The sequence below is a fragment of the Rhinolophus ferrumequinum genome, chromosome 22, assembly GCF_004115265.2.
Source record: "Rhinolophus ferrumequinum isolate MPI-CBG mRhiFer1 chromosome 22, mRhiFer1_v1.p, whole genome shotgun sequence".
NCBI classification, from domain to species: domain Eukaryota; kingdom Metazoa; phylum Chordata; class Mammalia; order Chiroptera; family Rhinolophidae; genus Rhinolophus; species Rhinolophus ferrumequinum.
Genome location: NC_046305.1, coordinates 9,437,989 through 9,457,638, shown reverse-complemented (window position 1 = coordinate 9,457,638; position 19,650 = coordinate 9,437,989). Strand labels below are relative to the sequence as shown.

Genomic DNA, 19,650 nt, shown 5'->3' with positions numbered 1-19,650 from the left:
ATTTGCTTTCATGGTCACATATGAAAAAACATCCCTGAAGGACTGATCAGGGCTTTCCAACAGCATGGTGGTAGCCTTATGTTCAAGTTGAGTCATCTAAATATTCAGTGTGGCACCTCATGAGGCCGAGGCCAGCGAACTTGGAAAGTCAGGTCTCACTGCTGTCCTCTCTGTTTCTAGTCATAGCCTCACTGGACACTCAAACATAGCCAGTCACCCAAAGAGGCCTGCAGAGTGTGCCTGCATGCTGGAATGTTCAAGAATATCCGGCATCAGAGCCCAGGCTGTAAGAGTTCTCCAAACCCAGAATACCGAAATTTCAGCTGGTGGATTTTTCTCCCCTGCATATCTTGTTCTTTCTGATGACAGTCTGTGTGTGAACTCCAAAACACACGTGACCGCGTGGAGCGAGCTCTGGATATTTAGGGGAAGAACAGCCCCTGATTAGCTGTGAGACTGTGGGTATTTCATTTCAGTCGGCCTCGGTTTCCTTGTCTAAAACAATGTTCATTACTTCAGCAAATATTTTCCAAAAGCAAAACATGCCCCAGATATTGGGCATGCCGTGGTGGAAATAGATTCTGCCTACAAAGCAAGATGACTAAATAAACAATGAGACTAAATAAACAATGAGCAGGTTGGGGCTTGTTGTAAGGGGACAGTGAAGGGCGTGAGGACGGACTGTTACCTCAGTGAGGTCCTGGAAGGTTTCCCAAGGGCAACGCTATTTAAGCTGAGACTCAAATAAAGAGTGTAGTGGTTGGGGTGGGATTGGGGGAACATTGGGGGTTCCAGAGAAAGAAGCGTGCGTGAGGTCCCCAAACAAGAGAGGCCCCCAAACAAATCTCAGGAGTCTGAGAAATGAAAAGGCTTGTGAAGTGCAAAAGTGACTGGTTGCCCTCTTCACCTCTTCTCACTCCTCCTCTTGGTGCTTTCAGGAGTTAGTGTAGTGAGAGAGCGTCCCCCTGGGGAGCCAGGAAACTAGAGCCCTGTCTGCCCTTGGCCACTCACCCACTCGGCCATTTTAAACAAACTTTGAACACATTTCTGCTCTTGAGTTTCTTCATCTGTGAAATAGGGCAAGAAATCCCTTCCCTCCTCACAGCACAGTGGACTGAAGGAAAAACATGTTTGCAGACGCCTTGAACAAATTAAAATGAGTGGTCAGCTCAGGGTCTTTGATGGTTCCCCCCCCACAGACACCTCGCACGCCCGGTCCAGTGTTAGTTCGAGGACTGGAGGAGAGATTGCCCCAGAGCTTTTATCTTCCTCCACCGTTCCCAAGGGGTCGGGAGATAAATAGCAGTTTCTTTCTGATGGGTTTGGTGATATTTCATTTCAGTTCGTCATCAGATTTTGTCGAAGGGAGCAAGTGCGCTTCCTATTAATAAAAGGATTTTGTTTTAATTATAATATTTGTGATTACTGAGCCAAGGGGTTCGATCCTGCCCAGGCCTGGGTGATGGCCAAGCATGCTTCGAATTACGAGAGGGATCAGGTAAGAGGCTGTGGCCTCTGAAACCTTCACGCTGCTCTGTCTCCCCTGCTCACCAACTTCCGGAACCTCCGTTAGGCCTTCAGAGCCGTCTGGAATCTCCCCAGCCTTGCCGGTACCACCTCACTTGCCAGTCTGCCTCCGAAGGTTTCTTCACTGCCACCCAGTCCCAAACGCTGAATGTGCTGGCCTCTGGGCCTTTGCTCTTGCTTTCCCATCCTATCCAGCTCCCCCCACCTTCCCTTCTCCCCCCTGGATGTCCACCCCTCCCTGTGGTAACAGGCAGTGCCAGGACCAGCACAACCCATCCCCTCCATGCGGCCCCCTCCGTCGTCGACCCCTTCCTCTCTAATGGCGCGTGCATTTTGGTATTTTCTGCTACTCCCTTGAGCCTCTCATTGCTTACTATTGTCTTTGGATATTAAACCTGGGAGAGCATTTTCACTTTATCAAGAATGCTCATGAGGTTATTGTGGGACTTTCACAGCAACAGTAGATGCTGATGAAGTCGGGGGCTTACTTTATTCCCATCCTAGAGATGAGGAGGTTTGGGGTTCAGGGACTTGAACTACCAGCCACCTGGCAGGACTTGCAGTGTTTCAGCTTCCAGTAAGAAACCCTCCCAGGTTAGGAACCGGCTCTCACACTTCTCTGTCCAGCTCTGCACCACGCTGCTCACACTAGTAGATACTTAAGTTAACCAGCACTTCCTGAAATGAAATCCACGTGCCACCTCCGGAAAAGTGATCCAAGGGCACATTTTATTAATGCAGATAATTGTTATTCAGACTATTAGCCTCTTGACATCCAAAGAACAAGATGCTCACAGAGTCACTTGTATTATAGTGACCCAGTACACAGCCTAAGGGAGACTCACACCCAGTCTATACAAACCTCCCACCCCGAGTCGGTCGGGGGGCAGCTACCCTGCACATACCACGCCCCTGCTCACCCCAGGCAGGCTGGGCCCCAGGGCCTGCAGGCAAAAATGGAATGTGCTTGTCAGAACTTGCTCAGCAAGGTGGACACGCTCCATGCATGGCCAGGCCTGGGAAACCTGCGTTGTATGGCACGTGGAGGATCCAAGCTGCCCAGCACCACTGGTAGGGTGAGCGGGGCGGTGTCCACCCATCCACTCTGGGTTGGAGGCGGAAGACCTCCCATCATGGGAGGAAATTTCCCAAGAACTCCAAGCCACTGATTACCTGGCAGAGCTGAGGAGTCATGCTTTTTGCTATGTTCCAACCTTAGTCGGGAATAACACCAGTCATGACTCTCAATATTTGTCTGGTTCCTGACAGCCTAGGAGCACATTCACGGGCATCGTGTGCTTAGACACGAGGACCTGTGAGGCAGGTATTCACTTCCAGGTTCTGTTTACTTTAGAAAGCGCATGCATAGGATCAGACCTTCAGAACGGTACGAAGGGACTGAGAGGAAAACCAGTCTCCCTTCCAGCCCTGCTTCAATGTCCTCCCATCAAGACATCACATACTATCACTGTCTTGTGTATATGTCCAGACTTTCTCCCCATTTTGGAGATGGAAAAACTGAGGCCCAAAGCAACGGAATGCCCTTCCCAAGGATACACGCTGTCACAGGTGAGAATTTGAGCTGGCTTCTCATTCCAGTCTATGAGCGCCCCCTATGTTTTAGCCAAGAATTCAGCTCATAGGATCCTAAACAAATACAAGCAGATGAACGTCAAACCCAGAACTGGGGTCGCACAGGCTCTCCGCCGAGGAGCAGAACTGTCCACCCCTATTCAGACATGACATGATACCCGCCCGCTCCTCTGGCTGCCCCAAGCCAACTCCTGTCCCCAGGACCGTCCCCTGCCTTCCTGCTAGCCCAGGCAGGGCCACGTGTTCAGACCGACTGCTCTATCAAAAGGTTCCCACCCGATTTTCCATTTCTCCAAGACCCTGACACTTTCAGTGTTAGTCGGATAATAAAAAACAAAAACAAAACCAAAAGAAGGTATGCTGGGCTGCTAATGGGGGATAAAGTCTCAAGGCTGGTGCTGAGCCTCCAGGCAGCCGAGCCACGAGGCCCGAGAGCTCGAGACAAGGTCGATGTGTCCCGGCCTCATCCCCGCACCCCCAGTGGCCCATGTGCTTTCCAGAAAGTCTTCCCTAAAGCTTTGAGGTCTCCATGCAAGGATGGAGCAGAGGTGGGGGATGGGGGATAGAGGGGGGAGGCCGGGGGAAGAGGGTGTGTGTGTGTGTGTGTGTGTGTGTGTGTGTGTGTGTGTATACACACCTTAGTATCCACAGGGACGCCCCTCCGCCCGCCCCCTCCCCTCCACAACCCTCAGCCTAAGTAGTTCCTTCCAGTTCCTTCCATCCGTTCTCCCAAATCACATATTTGCACATTTGCGATACCTGCAGCCTGCCTTGGGAAGGGCATTTCAGTGGTGGACAAGAAGGCGTTTGGGGACGAGGGCAGGCAGCAAGGGGATCGAGGATGGGGTGAAGCCAGTGGACACTCCAGAATTTCTCTATAACAGGAGCTTAGAAGTAACCATCTACTTTTGCACAGAGGCACCTAAAGCTTCATTTGATGAGACAGAAAATGCCATCTGTATCAAAGAAAGAGGGTGCCGAAGCAACAACAACCAAAAAGAAGGGTGCTGCTGGCCTGAGTCGGTGCCCAGTAAATCCTTAGGGCACCCACGTAGGTCCTATGCCTTCACCAACAATTATTTATCAAAACTGCGGATGGAAACAAGCCCCACGCGACATTAGGGATGCAGAAGTGGAGGCTCATCCTCCAGCAGCATCAGCCCCTCTAAGGACCACTGGGCTGCGTCCTCCGCGGGGCTGAGCTGTGATTGACATGACATTACTTCTGCTCACTCCCTCTGCGCTTTGGCCTTTACCTTGTAAGCCCTAATATTATAGCAAGGGAGCTCCGGGCTTTGAATTGCCCTGAACTTTTGTAAACATTAAATGAACGGAGGACATGGAGAGGAAAATAAAGCCCTATCTGTATGGCTTTTTAGTTGCATAATTGTGTGCTTTTGCGCCTCCGTTAGTTTGCAAGTGTTCCAGTCCATCAACCTCTTTCCCATCACCGCCGAGACAAATAAATCAGTCATTCTGTTATCACTGCCAAGTTTGCAGAACTCTGAGTTCTCTTCTCCAATGGTATGCGACTTCTCCAGAATTATGCGACTTCTCCAGAATTATGCGACTTCAAATTTAAGGTCTGTTTTTGAAGGATCCCCTGTGTGGGAGACTCTGAATCACACAAGTGCTTGGTTGTCTTCTTGCTTTTTCAAAAACACACTTTCCTTCCAAGAGGATATGACCGTTGAAGCCTTAACTGTCTCCTATTGGAGTCAGACACAGAGCCTCCTCCCCTTTATTTGTGGAACAGAGAAGTCACCGCCCCTCCCCAGCCACTCCTAACTCAAAAATGACCTCAAAGGCTCTGCTCACCATCTCCAAAAATAAAACTTTACCTAGATGCTTACCACACCCACAAAAACTGGCTCAAGACTCTTACCAAATAGGTTTGAACGGTACAAATGAGAGCTGTATGACCAAGGCATTTCACTGTAACCATGGCTACAGGTTTTATTAGCACTAACACCAGGATGTGGTCAGATTGGATATACCCAGACGGCAAACAAGTGTGAGTGGTGTCAGAGTATGTGCCTGTAAATCCTCCAAATTGGAAACGTAGCTCCTAATGACGCTGAGTCATAAAGGACCTGGGGGAAAGGGAGGGGAGGGGTCAGGAGGGTGGCGGGCTGCGTCAGTCAGAGCAGCCCAGGGTTCTCATTTTAGCTTTAATCCAGCTTTTTAATATAATCCACTAACACACCACTATCTTGCATTTAGATTGCCATTTTCCCTTCTCGGTATCCTTTTCACACGTCCTGTCTTTCTTCACAATAATCTTGAGAGCTATCTGGGCTGCTTAATAGTCTCATATTTCAGATGAGGAAAGGGCTCAGAACGCTGAACTGATTTGCCCAAGGTCAGAGGCTTGGAGGACAACTGAACCTGGACTAGAAGTGGGTCCTCTGACTCCTGGCTCCATATTCCTTCCACTGCACCTCTCGGCCAGCCTTTTGTATTGTACCTGGGGACAGTATGATATGTACTAATTCCTCTTGCAAAATGTCCCTCGTCCTTATCCTTTGATGTAGCCAAAGACCTGCGTCAGGCCATCTAACTGGAGGTTATAGCTGGAAAGCAAGGCTTGCCTTTTTCTCTTTTTTCAAGCCCCCCTGTGTGGCTCTCCCCTACACAGACAACAGCACCAAGAGCAGGTAATATAGTCCCCACTCTGGACTACATGTGACAGTCCAGAGGCCGCGAACTGAAAATGCCTGCAGGTGAGAGGACTAGGTGAAGAGGCAGGGTGGGGCCTACCGTGTGGAACGGAGAGAACACAGGCCCTTCTAAAGCTCCAGCCCATCGCGGGTATATGGCAGGTTAGGGTGGCCACATTTCAGGACGAGCTAAAGATTGAGAATTTTATATGCAAATCAGAGGAGGCAAAAAAATAAAAGTGCCTATGGGTTGGTTATAGCTCCTGGACTGCCACTGAGCACCCCAGGGAGTTTCATTCATGCTTTTGGGTCCCTAACACGCACTGTCACATGTGACACTATATTTCTTACATTTTTGGTCCTCTTAAAATGTGATCTCCTTGAAGGCACAGAAGATGTCTTAATTAAGCATGGGTGGGGTGTGGCACACATGGCAAGCTTTCCAATGTTTGATGGATGAATGAGTGGGTGAACACCCCATTATCCTAGGGGAAGTCCCAGAGACTAAAGTCCCCAGAGGGAGACTTTCCTGAGGACGGTGGCTGTGTGGCCGAGTGGTTACAGCAAGATGTTTGGACTCAGACAGGACTCGAGTCAAACCTCTCCTGCACTTTAGTAGCTGCATGGCCTTGGGCAAATCGTATCATCTCTGGTAGCCTCAGTTTTCTCACCTGTATAATGGGCATAAAAGGGCCCACCTCCTGAGTTGTTGAATGAGGCTGTGTTTGTAAAATCCTGATTACACACAGAGTAGTACACTTTCTAAAAACGCAACAAATGGTGGCTTTTTGATTCAATGGACCATCCCCTGTCCCTGTGAAAGGTGATAGGACATTTGCCAACCCTCTGTTTTGAGGTTTTGGCCTGCTGAGGTATCTATGTCAAAAGAGGCCAGTCAAAGGAAAACAAGTGAGCATTCTCGCTGAAATGAAGAGCAGAAAGTCGATAGTGATGGACAAAACAAGGCGCCCCTAAGAAACCAGATCCCAGAGGTCAGCAGGGCTGAAAGAGGGAGGCGCGGCTGGGAACGAATGGGGATCAAGTCAGCAAGAAAGGAGAGGAAAGGCCAATGCGTCTGCCCTGATTCCCTAGCAGTTGGCTGACTCGCTCTTTAAACCAGTTTAGTGACAAATTGACTCACTGGTTACAACAAAATAAGTCTTTAAATGGATATTTTCACCTTTCACACAATATGAATGGTATAACAAATAGAGTATTATGCAGTTGCCAAGGCAATTTTAAGACACCCACTGTGTGAGGTATGCTTAAGCTGCAAGCTTTACTACTCATTATCTCTTTTATTCCTCCCGGCAATGCACTCACTCCCTCATTCGTTCATCCATCCATTCAACAAATACTTATGGCCATCCTGCTTTCTTCCAGGCGCTGTGGTAGGTCGTGAGGTTAAAATGATGTAGTACCATGGAGAAGACACCTAACCCTCTGAGAAAGGAGCAAATATCTAGTTACAGAAGAGAAAACTTAAAAAGTGCTTAATGCACGTTGCCCAGACTCCACACTATGGTAGTGGGGGAGGCAAAATTCTTGACTACACATTTTCTGGTTTAGGAGAAGAAAAACCAGGACATTTCCTTGATGATCCCAGGGACATAAATATGAGGAATTTGTTGACTTGCTAACAGGCTGAAAGTACTGTATTCCATCATAATTAGTACAGGTGGAATTTGCACAGACTCAGACATGATTTCCAGCATCTTATCCTAAGGATGACTGAAAAAGACTAATTATTCACAGAGTCCACGGCATGGATCTTTGGAGACAACGAAATTAGGGATAAGGAGAGAGAAAAGGAAGCAAAGAGGGAAGGAGTAAGAGTAAAGGAAAATAAAGCAACTGGAGATGCTAGGCCTCCCATAACAGAAAGCCCAGATGAAAACCTTTGTGAACTCTTCCCATTGTTCTTAAATTCTTCTCTGTTTATTTCCCTGGTATCGTCTTTGAGTAGATAGAGGGTGTCTTTTAGCTCCCCTGTATTTCCTAGCTTAGCTTAATTAATCCTTGATTGATTGAAAGGCTGACTCATCTGAACCTGGAGTGAAATGGAGCTTTTTAATTTTCTTTTCTGCTGAACCTGAAACAGAGCATGTAGTAATTAGGAAAGGATCCCTTGTTATCAGAAAGTCCCAGCTACAATGCGCCCTTTGTGACTGAGGGAAAAGGAGGTGGGTGAGTATTTAGGAGCTGATAAAGCACCCCCCCACCCCACTGCCTTCAGCGATACGGGATTTTTCTTGATACGGGATTTTTCTTGATCGTTATTTCCTGCTGAAATGAGTTGCTTGGCTGGAGGACCTGGCTGGCCTGTGGGCTAAGTGGTGGGTAATTCTCATCAAAGGCCACCAATGAGACTGGTGGCCACTGTTCTGTGCCCTTCATTGCCCCTCCTGTCTCTCCCCAGTGACCTGGGTTGACTGATGAACATTTTTTTTCCCAAGATCTCTTTTCTTAGACCTTTGCGTTAACTGGCATGACTTCATTCATTCCTTCAGACTCTGGGCATCCAAACAGAATATGACAGGCGAGGGCCCTGTTCTCACTGAGCTCCTGTGCTAGTGCGGGAAGACAGTCAATACAGGTGTAAACAAGTGACAGGAACGCCACCTGTGAATGAGAAGCTTCAGAATGGGAAGGCCTCCCAGGGCCGTGAGACAGGATGGAGCAGTGGAGGTTGACTGGGGTTTTTTTTCAGTTACTTGGTTAAGAAAGCCCTCTTGATGGGGTAACAGCTGAGGTTACACTTTAGCAGAAATGCATCTGAGCTGAACTCTGAATGTTACGAAGCAGTCAGTCATGCCAAGATCTGACAGCAAATGTCCCAAAGGGACAAAAAAGGTCCTGAAGTGGGTACGTCCACGGCCTGGCTGGGTAAGAAGGGGGGGGTGAAATGAGATTGGAGAAGGAGGCAGGGCCAGATGATGGAGGCATTTGTGGGGTACGGCGAGGAGTTTAGATGTCACTGTGCAGGCGTTGGGAAGCCACAGGGGAGCGGTGGTGAGTGGAAGGGTGTGTGTGTGTGTGTGTGTGTGTGTGTGTGTGTGTGTGTTGGGGGGTAACCTGATCAGACTCATCGGAGAACAGGCTCTAGAGAGGGAAGAACCCAAAACTGGATAGGACGCTGTCACAGTGATCCAGGTGAGAGATGGTGGTGACCCAGCCATGGAGCGGAGAGAAGCGGATGGATTTGGGATATATTTTGGAGACAGAGCCGATGGGACCAGCTGATTGGGGTGAAGGTGGGGGGTGAAGAAAATAGTGTATACCATTAGTTTCCTGGGGCTGCCATAAAAAGTACCACAAAGTGGGTGGCCTAATCAGCAGAAATGTATTGTCTCACAGTTCTGGAGGCTAGAAATCTGAACTCAAATGTTAGTAGGGCTGGTTCCTTCTGCAGGCTGTGAGGGAAGCATCTGCCTCAGGCCTCGCTCTTTGGCTTGTAAGTGGCCATCTTCTCTGTCTTCTCCCATGGTGTTCCCTCTATGTGTGTCTATCTCTATGTCCAAATTTCCCTTCTCACCAGGACATCATTCTTATTAGACCACGGGCCCACTTGACTCCAGTATGACCTCGTCTTAGGACTAATTACATCTGTAATAAGGTCACATTCTGAGGTACTGGGGGTTAGGACTCCGATCTATAAATGGGGGAACCAAAGACACACAGTCAGTCTTCTGATGAGTCCAAGCATTGGAAGAATTCATTCCTTCATCAAATATTTATTAGCACCTTTTGTATGACAGACACAGAGCGAGGTCATCAGGTCACACAGATGACTGAGATCGTTGCTATCTAGGGACTGGCACAAGTATGAGAGAATCAAGTCCACAAGTTTTACATATATATAAAACTTACATATATATATATGACCCTTTGTACTTTTCTGTATTCTTTTAATTTCTCAAAGAAAAATAATTATAACACAACAAGATAAAGGCCGTGATAGGTTACTGATTCTGTGAGACCTCAGAAGAGAAAGAAACCTACTCAGGAAGGTTTGGGGACAGAGGACCTCCTAGAGGAGGCTTGAAGGACAAGAAGTTCTTCCTGAATAGGACGAGGGAAGAAGGTGTGGAGATATTCCAGGCAGATGGAACAGCATGTGGGAAGGGTGACAACAGGAAAGAACAGAATGCTGGGAGAACTTAAGGGAAATGGGGCCATAAGGGTGGCGGTGGGCGATGACAGAGGGGACCAGATGACGAGAGATTTGCCCTCCTTGCTGAGCAGTTGTGATCAGGATATACGCAAAGAAGAGCCAAAGGGAGGCTAAGCGGGGGCCGTGAACATACACAGATTTTAGAAAGATGCACTAGAAGAAGGAAATCCAGAAAGCAGTTTGAGGCTCGGACAGATATGGTAACGACGGGGATGAAGACGGGGCCGCCGGCATCTGAGGACCCTTTCTGTCTTCTCCACCCTCTGCCCTCCATCCCACGCGCAGAGCTGCCTGACTTGCAGCCGGTGTCAGCTTCAGGGCTCCTGGGCTCCAGCTGCACGGACCTCCTCGCCCCTAGGGTTTGGGAAGCTCCTTTCCACTGCAAAGCTTTCATCCTGCTGTTCCCTCCCCCCTGGAAGGCCCTTCCCTGAGCTCTGTGCACAACTGGCCCCTGTCGACCTCAGTGCCAAGTCCCCTCCTCAGAGCCCACGCCAACTATTTCCTTCCTAGCCCTCACAGCACATCCTGGTTTATTTATTTGTGCACTTGTTTATTACGATGTACCTTCGCCCTGTGGAAAGTGGGCAGCTTTAGCACCGTGTGTCGTTCATGACTAAATCCACAGGCCTGGGACAGGAGCAGACATGTCCTAGGAGCTCATTAAATGCATTGCACAAAGACAAAGGGACAGCTGGCTGGGGGGGAGAGGAAGGAACTTACATCCAATTGTGCCCAACAAGGTGAGATCCATGACGAGAGGGAGACGAGACCGTCCCCTCACCACGCTGCTTCTCAGCGATGTCTGTATGTACTTCAGTTCTGAAATGCTTGCTTTGAAAATGGATGGAATAATTTAGAAAGAGTCTCCTTACTACAGGAAAACTCGAGAGAGGAGAAGAAAAATGCCTTAAGGGAGACCTGTATAATCACAGTTGTGATGCTAGAACCATCCCAAATTCTAAAAAGGCAAACAAAATCGTCCTTAGCTCAGGAGGTGAGGCATGTTTCCCTCGGCCAAACTAGTCATTTTGGGTCCAATAATAAGGGCACATAGTTAGCGCCAGGCTTGGCTCTCACAGGAGCCTCATCCACTGACTCACTTACTTTTCACTACAACTTATTATCATCAGCTCCATTTTACAAATGAGAAAACTGAGCCCGAGAGAGGTTAAGCAACCCGCCCGAGGTGATACAGTTGGCGAAGAGCAGAGTGCGGGTTCGAACCCAGGATATTTGGCCCCAGAACCAGCATTCTGAAGCAAGGCTGCACTACAGGAAAGTTAATCAACTCATCGGGTCAACATTAGCTTTTTGTCACTTGTGTTGGTCAGCATAGGCTACTTGCGATAGCAAAGAATCCTTGAATCTCAGTGGCTTCACCCAACACAGATTTATTTCTCACTCACTCCACTGTTGACTGGTCACAGGCGTGCTGTGCTCCACACACTCGTTCAGGAGCACCTTCCATCTCTGTGACCCCAGGGGCCTGGGAGTCCTCCCCGGGGCCCTTTGCCCACGGCCAGCCAGCGTGACAGTAGAGAGAGATCACGAGGACCTAGGGGAGATCTCAGGAGCCAGTTCAGTCACGTGGCCCCACAGAGCTGTGAAGGGGCTGAGAAGTACAGTCCCGCTGTGCCCAGGGTGGAGAGGCCGGCATCTTGCCAAGCATTGCCCCATGCTTCTTTTTAAGGACTTTCTTTCGTAGGAGAGACCTGGCCGGTGGAGGTGCCAGGAGTCGGGAGACACTGATTCTGGTCCTGACCCCACCAACCGCCAGCTGTGTGCCCAGTCAGTCAGAGCCTCCTGTGGTCTCGGGGTCCTTATCAACAAAGTGGACAACCCGACCACCGGCCCCATGTCTGCCCCCTCGCAGTTCAGAATGTCTACATGATAAAGCATCATTTTATTACTTTTAATAATCGTGGCGCTTTAATCATTTCTATATTGATGTTCTGTTTTTATGCCTTTGTTCAAAACGGCAACCATAATTATAACATTGATTCTGAGGGAAAATACTATCAATTTTCTTCAAACACTCAATACCTCGTTATATACCATCTATGCCTGCTCCAGGGAGGGAAAAAAGAGGCTCTCGCTGTGTATTTGGACTAGTTACTTGAAGCAATTAATTAAACTGGGGAAACTACAGATTTCTATCTCATCAGGCCTAGAGCCAGATTTCAGTTAGAAACTTAATAATCTACAAGCCGATTACGTGCTGTGATGTGACAATTTTTTTGTGCAAAACAGTACTTGCATCTATCTATTAGAGAGCCTCTGAGCATGTCAGATGAGCAAGGTGGAAACTGCCAGGAAAATACATATCCGGACGGCAGAGTTAATAACTGCCTGGGGTTCCTTGTGCCCTCACTGCCAGAGCCTGGGCTTCTGAAGTATGTGATGTTATCGTGATCACAGGCGTGTTGTCAGGATTTTGAGAGGCGGGGCAAGGGTGGAGACACCTGGGGCTGAAGAAGAGATTTTAAACCCCCAGGAGAGATGGCGGGGAGTCCGGTAGAGACGGAAGGGATCCCTATTTTAGAGAAAATAAAACAGGCCCGTCTCAACGACCTGAGAAGCTAGGGCCAGAAGATGGAGAGCAGAGCACAGCCCAGGGACACTTCCGCTTGTCCCTCTCCCATCACATCCGCTGGAAAACACTCAAGGCAGACACTTGTCCCGCCTCCACCACCAACCTCAACCCTTCCCGGCTGCCATTTGCCCTGAACCCCTGTAACCATCTCCTCTCACTCCTGCCCTCAGCGATCTGTTGTCTGTCACCTCAGTGACAGTGTTCTTTAGGAAACACAGATCAATTATGTCCCCTCCTTGCTTAAAACCCCATGGCTCTTACAGCGTACACCAGACATCGACATGACTCAGAGGCCCTGCGGGAGAGGGGCCACCTACTCTGTGGGCCTCGTGTCACCCCACTGTCACCCTCGCTGCTGTAGAGTTCAGCCACACTGTCCTTTCAGGTTGTCCTTACAGGAGAAGCGATGGATCCAGTTGTTCTTCTGGAGAAAAGCACAGTAAATGCATCATTTCCCTGTGTTTCCAGAACTTTGGGGGACACTTTATAGTGCACTAACAACGGAACTCATTGCTTTACATTTAGAGGCACTTCACCTGGAAAGGAATCTGAGGGTTGAAGAAAAATCTATCAAGCCTGTGACTTGAAAATGTGCCACATACTGATACATTTATTCTATGTCAAGACTTTTCAGACATCCTGACATGTGTTTGCTGGTTTTGTAACTCAAGTCTTAGTGAAGTCACCCCCACTGAGAGCCTGCCCCGACCTCCCCGAGAAGTATCATTCACTGTCATGGTGTCATGGGCTTCTCCTTCTGGCACTTACCCACATGTCTGCTGGGCTCTTTGATGCGTGTTTGCTTCCCACGCTGGACTCTGAACGCTAAGAGGACAGAGATCTGGTCTGCATGTTCCACCAGGACTCAACACATAGACCCCAGCACATAGTAGGTGCCCCGTAAATAGTCATTGACCAAATGACGGAGCAGACCCCGTCCTGATGGCCATTTCCTTCCAATCACGTTCCCTTAACCCTCTCCAGGCCGAATTGCTTGCTCCTCCTGCTGGGCTGTTCCCATGTCCCTTGACACAGAGCGTGACCCCCGGACTCACCACACTGTACTTCTGCTAGCTGTCTCTTCTCCCGGGGCTCAGGTCTGAATGCACGGGCCCAGATAGGAGTGGGTGTGCAGTGAATGCTTACTGGGTTGAACTGTGATCTCCAGGAAAGTAGCTGTGGCCCAGAGGCCCTGACTCCGCCAGAGCCAGAAGTGATGCCCCAGGAGGCGCCCTGAGGCAGGTGACGGCACCGCTGTGTATGAAGAAAAACCTTCCCCACCTGCCCTCACCCGAGATCCATTCCCTCACTCAAGAAGGCACCTGGGCTCGTAGAAAAGAATCATTGGTCCACTCGCTTAGACAGCAGTTTTCAAACCTGACCATTGTTCAGGAAACTTGGGCGATTTGTTACAAACAAAGCCCTGGGCCCACCTCGACCGACTGAAGCTGGGTCTCCAGGACGGCGGCCCAGGAACTTGCATTTGTAACTCCCGGGGTGACTCTTAGGCAGCTGGCCTGGCCAGGAGTCCATCCTGCTGTCACCTGAGATCCTTGGGTGAGCAGATACGTAAGCACAGCGATAACCACAACACAAGGTAGAGGCTCCGAGGAAGCATTTGAGGCCCAAGGGGAAGTCTTCGTTCCTAGGTTTCGATTCCGAGGTGGCCCCATACATACCCGGGGTCACAGCTGCAGCAGAGGAACCTTCTAAGCTTCTGAGAGAGACCTGAATCTCCCGCCTCACCCCACCCCTCACCAGAGGGATAAAGATCTGGCCCACTGGTCAGTCGAGTTGGTCTCAGGAATTTTAATCGGGTGCCATTGTGATCTTTATCATGAACATTTCTAGGAAGTATTTACTACCCAACAGATTCTATTCTACAGTTTACACATATTACTTCACCTAATAAACAGGAACAACGAGAGGCTGGTACAAAGCAGAATGCCCTGGCCCCTGCTTGGGGAGCTCTGGAAGGATCCTGGGTCGGAATGCCAGCCCCAGAAACAGCTCTGGAGCAGCTCTTGACTCTCAGGGGTGGATCTGACCTCCCTGGGGAAGGACCCCTCCCGGTATACTGCCAGGGGTTCCAAAGCCTGGGAGGGGGCTGGGGCCTGCAGAGGGCTAGGCGCTCTCCCTGGGGCTCACTTTATGAGCTCAACAGTCCTCCAGACACCACCAGAAGTTCCCCAAGTGACCCTTCTCCATCCTCTTGCTGGATGCCAGAGTCTAGAATTACAACCACGGATATGGGGACCAGCCACAGGGAGGTTACCTGCAAAACCTTGGGTTTGGGGTTCATTGGGTTGGAGTCGGGGCCCACGGTTCTTTGGACTCTTTGGCAGTGAGGGTTATGATTGGATGTAAGAGACGGTGAAGAAAAGCGCAAGGCTAGAATAGTCCACTGCTATCTGGAGATAACCCACTATTTTATGCATTATGTTTTACCTCATTGAACAGTTTACAAAATATACTAAGTATATTGAGCTCTTATAATCCTCACAACACCATAACAAGGGAAGCTTATTAGCTTCATTTTGAAGCTGAGGTTCCGTCACTCGCCAAGGTCACGTGAGCTGACCCAGGGCTCATATCCAGGTCTTCTGGCTGCAGGATCATTGCTCTCTCTCAGTGCCTCACACACGGAGAGACAGAAGTTTGTTGGGAGAAAGAATGAATGAATGACTCTCCCCAGCGAGATACTAATGAGGATATAGAGATGGACACTGAAAGCCGCCTTTCCCCTCATCTTCCTCCTCACTCCCACCCCCACAACCACAAACAATCATGGTTGGCTGACAGCTACTGTTGGTTTTACAAGAATAGATGAATTATCTTTCAAACAGTGTCAGCAGATACTAAGAGCCAACAAAAGGATGGGTTCATCTGCCCAGAGTGAATTTCTAAGGCCCAAAGGGTGGCTCCTTTTGCAAAATGTTCTATGGAAGCTCTAACTTTTAATTTATACCGCCAAGGAGATATTTGATTGTTTCCTGGAAATGCTAATAGTGCAAAGCTCATAAATACTAATGAAACACTATAGACTAGCAGAGCTCAGCAAGTAACCTGGGGCGTCTAGAAGAGAGTTCTTAGATTAAAAAATATAAAGAATACCTTTTAATCAAATATTCCCCAGACTGGGTTCCCAAATGTTAATGAATACTCTTTCTGGCTGTATGGAGAGCAGACTCAAATAAGTACCTTTAGGAATCCAGAAGTGAATTATTGACATAGCTTTAGCTTGAAAAGAAATCTATTTATTCAAAGGCTATTTTAGGTGCCACAGGATGGAAGACTTTAAGACAAAGGTTGGGAGGGACACTGAGATAAACATAATTTAAATGCCTACTTCTATTTCAGCCAGCTAAGCAACCTAAGTTGGAATTCGCTTATTATGTTTTACTTTTATGACACAGTCCCTCAATGATCATAACTCCCCTGGAATGTACAAGGCTCACGTTATCAGAAGCTGTATCTTTGCCTTTTTTACTGAACCTTCAGTACCCAACGGTACTTATCAGGTGCTCAGTAAATATTTGTTAAATGCTTGAAGAACTCTCTTAAAACATTTTCCAGAGCTTTTCAGATCCTGTTATCTTTTCCGGAAAGGCAGATCTGATCACAACATCCTCCTGTTACAAAACCCCCCATATTAACACACACCCTGTGAAGGCCCTGTCTAGCCTAGCCACAGCCTACAGTCCTGCTTTCTCCTGCCCTGAGCTACAGGCTCACCAGAAGGCCCCCTGTTCTCCTGCCCAGGTTCTGGAAGTTTCTCTGCTTGGAACCTTTGAACAACCTTTTCACCCATGTTTCTCTGTCCAGATCCTACTCATCTTTCATAGTCCTCCTCAGTGACCCCCCTTTGTGAAAACTGCCCTAATATTCTCCAAGGGCTGCTCAATGTCCTTCCTCTTCCTGGCTGAACCCAAAAGTGGGCCCCTGATGCCTGTATGATCCCCGCAGGGACCAGCGTCAGCACTGGCACAGAATTCTTTGTCAGCAAACGTGGTGGTGGTGGTACCTGATTTGAATCACAGAAATGCAGTGCAAAGAGCATTTGGTCCCAGGAAAGCTTATGTGTGGACCAAAGTAGAGAAAAGCACCCAAAGTCTCCCCACCACAAAGCGGAAAAATCCTTCTAGGTGGGCTAAAAACTACGGGGCCATCCAAGGCTGAGGTCAAAGTAAAGGTCATGGCAAAGGGAGAAGGAAAATACAGAGACGAGTGGTATGACAAAGAGCATGGCAGCAAGTGGCCTGCTGTGAGGTTCCAGGATACCAAGGCTGGATTTTCTCTATAAAGAGCCTGGGTGGTGGCGTGTGGGCAGACCCATGGCGTGGGGGTCCCAGGTCCTCAGGGGGGCTCAGAGAGAGCCTCCGTTGAGGGGCTATGACTTTTCAGCATACTTTTCTTTGTTGCCTGTTGAAGGTCAGGCAGCCATATGCTTTCTACAGACCTCCACTTGAGCCAGACCGGATTTTTGTCGTATGTCTCTTCATGCATTTGTGATGTATCCATCAACCTCTTTGCCATCTTCTATAATGGACCAGGATAAACGTTTAAGTCAACCTGGGGAATAGCCAATTATCGTAAGATTCTGTGACTCCCGGGCTAATTGCCAAAAATGGGTTAATTCCACACAAAGGAAGAGGAGGTGCAGAGCAGCACCTCTGAAGGACTCATCACTGGGGCATGAAGAGCCGAGCTCCCCACAATCAGCAAACCCAGTTTCTCCACTCACTCAATGTGTGACCCCTTTGGCTGTAGTGGGAGAATGACTGCACCTACCTGGTAAGACTGCAATGGAGACTAAATGAGTTAGTACGTGTAAAGTTCCTGCAACAGTGCCTGGCATGTAATAAGTGCCACCTTATAGTGTCACTTCCCTTCCACAGGCCAAGTGGCACAGTCGCGTGTGTCAATCTACACAATTGCATAGGTTGTACCACGAGGGTGTGGGGCCGCCTGCCACCAGACCAGGACTGAGGTCAGGTGGGGCTTTGATGGACAAGCCCCACCTAGGACACTTCACAGAGTATGTGTCCAAGGAAACAGACCCCAGGGACAGCAGCCCCTGGGGTACCACACCACCGAGGTGGGACCATGCAGTTATGCGCCAGTGCACAACAAAATGCCACAGAATGAGGCTGGACCCAAGTCCCCCAGGGTTTCCCTCCTTCGACAGTGTGCCACCCTGTTGCTCACTTACAACATGAAGGTAGTTGGGAAAGTATCAAGGGAAATACAAGCATAAAGTAACGCCATCGTCCTGTGCTGCTGGCCCGGCAGCCTTGAGAAAGTGCTGGACCCGTTGTCCAGAGTCTGGGTGTTCCTCACAGCTCTGTGTCCTCGGATGTCACACCCCCACTCTGGCCTCAGATTCTTCATCTTGAAGTGAGAGAGTTGGTCGGGATGACCTCTAAGGTGTCCAGCCTCAACACCAGGGACTCTGACCTTTGGGTCCTGGGCAATGTCTGGCCCCAAGAAGTCTCTTCAAGTTCCTGGAATTACGCCTGTCCTCCGAGTCTTACTTGGTCACAAGAACTCGTGGATTCCAGAACTGAGGGAGCCCCGAAGACCTTCTACTTGAGAGCTGAGACCTACAACACGTGTGGAGAGTTGGAGGGAGTGCCAAAGGAAGACGGGCCACTCTGGACAAGCAACCAGAGCAGACCCAGCTGTAAGCTGAGCTCAGGAGCAGTAGGAGGCATCCAGCCCATCCCAGTTTCCAAGCACCATGGCTGAGCAGCCTTCGAGACTCCTTTTCCACTGAAGCCAAAGGGAACCGGCCAGGAAGGAGACTTGGGAACACTTGGTGAGGCACAGAGAGCAGGGACAGGGGTAACGAGGGAGAGGAAGATAGAAACAGAGAGAACCAGCAGATGGTCCCCCACCCAAGGCACCATGAGTGCTGTCAGACACAGGAGCGGGATGTAAGGGAAGGGGGCGTGGAACAGGGAAGAGAGCAGGAAGGGACAGGAAGGAAGGAAGGAGTGAGGCCGATGAGGACTGCTGGCTTCGTTGCCTGGGGATGTCCAAGTCCCCACCACAGGCAGCAAGACATCGATTTCATCTTGTGCTTAAGCTTCAATGCATGTGCAAATGTCCTGTTGTGTTCACAGAAGGTCAGCTACCAAGCTGTCTGTGGGGAATATGTGTTTCACATCTATCAGGTGAGCTGCCGTGGAAAAAAGATTGAGAACGGCTCTTATGGAGAGTCCAGAGAGTGAATTCCTAACAGAACACTGAACATACACGTTGGTTCATTCATCCAACAATTTCTGAGCACCTACTATGTGCCAGGTCTCATATACTACTAATTTCTATATCCTAAGCCCAATATCGTGTATAAGCGTTAGTTAATATTTACTGACTACATGCATGTATTTCTCTTATTTATTGAATCTCAATATAATTTCACTGAACTCTGGAAATGTTTGATTCCCTCCCCTTTCCTCAGCCTAAAATCTAGGATGTTATTCAAAATTATAGATCGTGCCACTGCCTTTTTCTTGAATTGTCTGTTTTGCTCCCTTCAGGTGCTATCCATGGCCTGCCCAAAGCCAGGGCTGGGAGAGGAGTAAGTTCCCAATGGGCAAGGCTGTGTCCTCGTGAGCCTGGGACGCGGCAGTCAGCTGAGGTTTCTCTGGAACCTCTCCAGCCAAGCACCATGGAGAAAGTCAGCTCCTTCTTGAGTGCCATCTGGGACACCATCTTGAACAAGCACGAACAGGGCCTCTTCAACACCATCTGCCTGGGTGTCATCCTGGCACTGCCACTCCTGGTGGTCATCACACTGATTTTCATCTGTTGCCATTGCTGCTGGAGCCGGCCAGCCAAGAGTGGCCAACAGCCAGGACAAAACAAGGGAAACAAGAAAAAGAAGAAGAAGAAGGCGGAGGAAGACCTCTGGATCTCTGCTCAGCCCAAGCTTCTCCAGATGGAGAAGAGGCCATCACTGCCCGTGTAGACGGGCAGGAAGCAAAGGTGTCCCTCAAGGACTCGGCTGTCTTCCAACTACACGCAGGCGGGGAGCAGCGATCCCTGACCTGACACACATCAACAGAGGCACTTCTCAACCAAGGAACAAACCTCCCACG

General features: G+C 49.2%; 1 protein-coding gene across 1 annotated transcript in view; it reads left to right on the top strand.

Annotated features, from left to right (window-relative positions):
- The window catches only part of KIAA0040 (KIAA0040 ortholog), a 28,614-nt gene extending 8,964 nt beyond the window's left edge, over positions 1-19,650 (top strand). Inside the window, exon 2 of the mRNA XM_033092052.1 lies at positions 19,090-19,650. Within this exon, the coding sequence (XP_032947943.1) occupies positions 19,221-19,520 (300 nt within the window). The 5' untranslated portion in view covers positions 19,090-19,220 and the 3' untranslated portion in view covers positions 19,521-19,650. The remainder of the gene's footprint in view (positions 1-19,089) is intronic.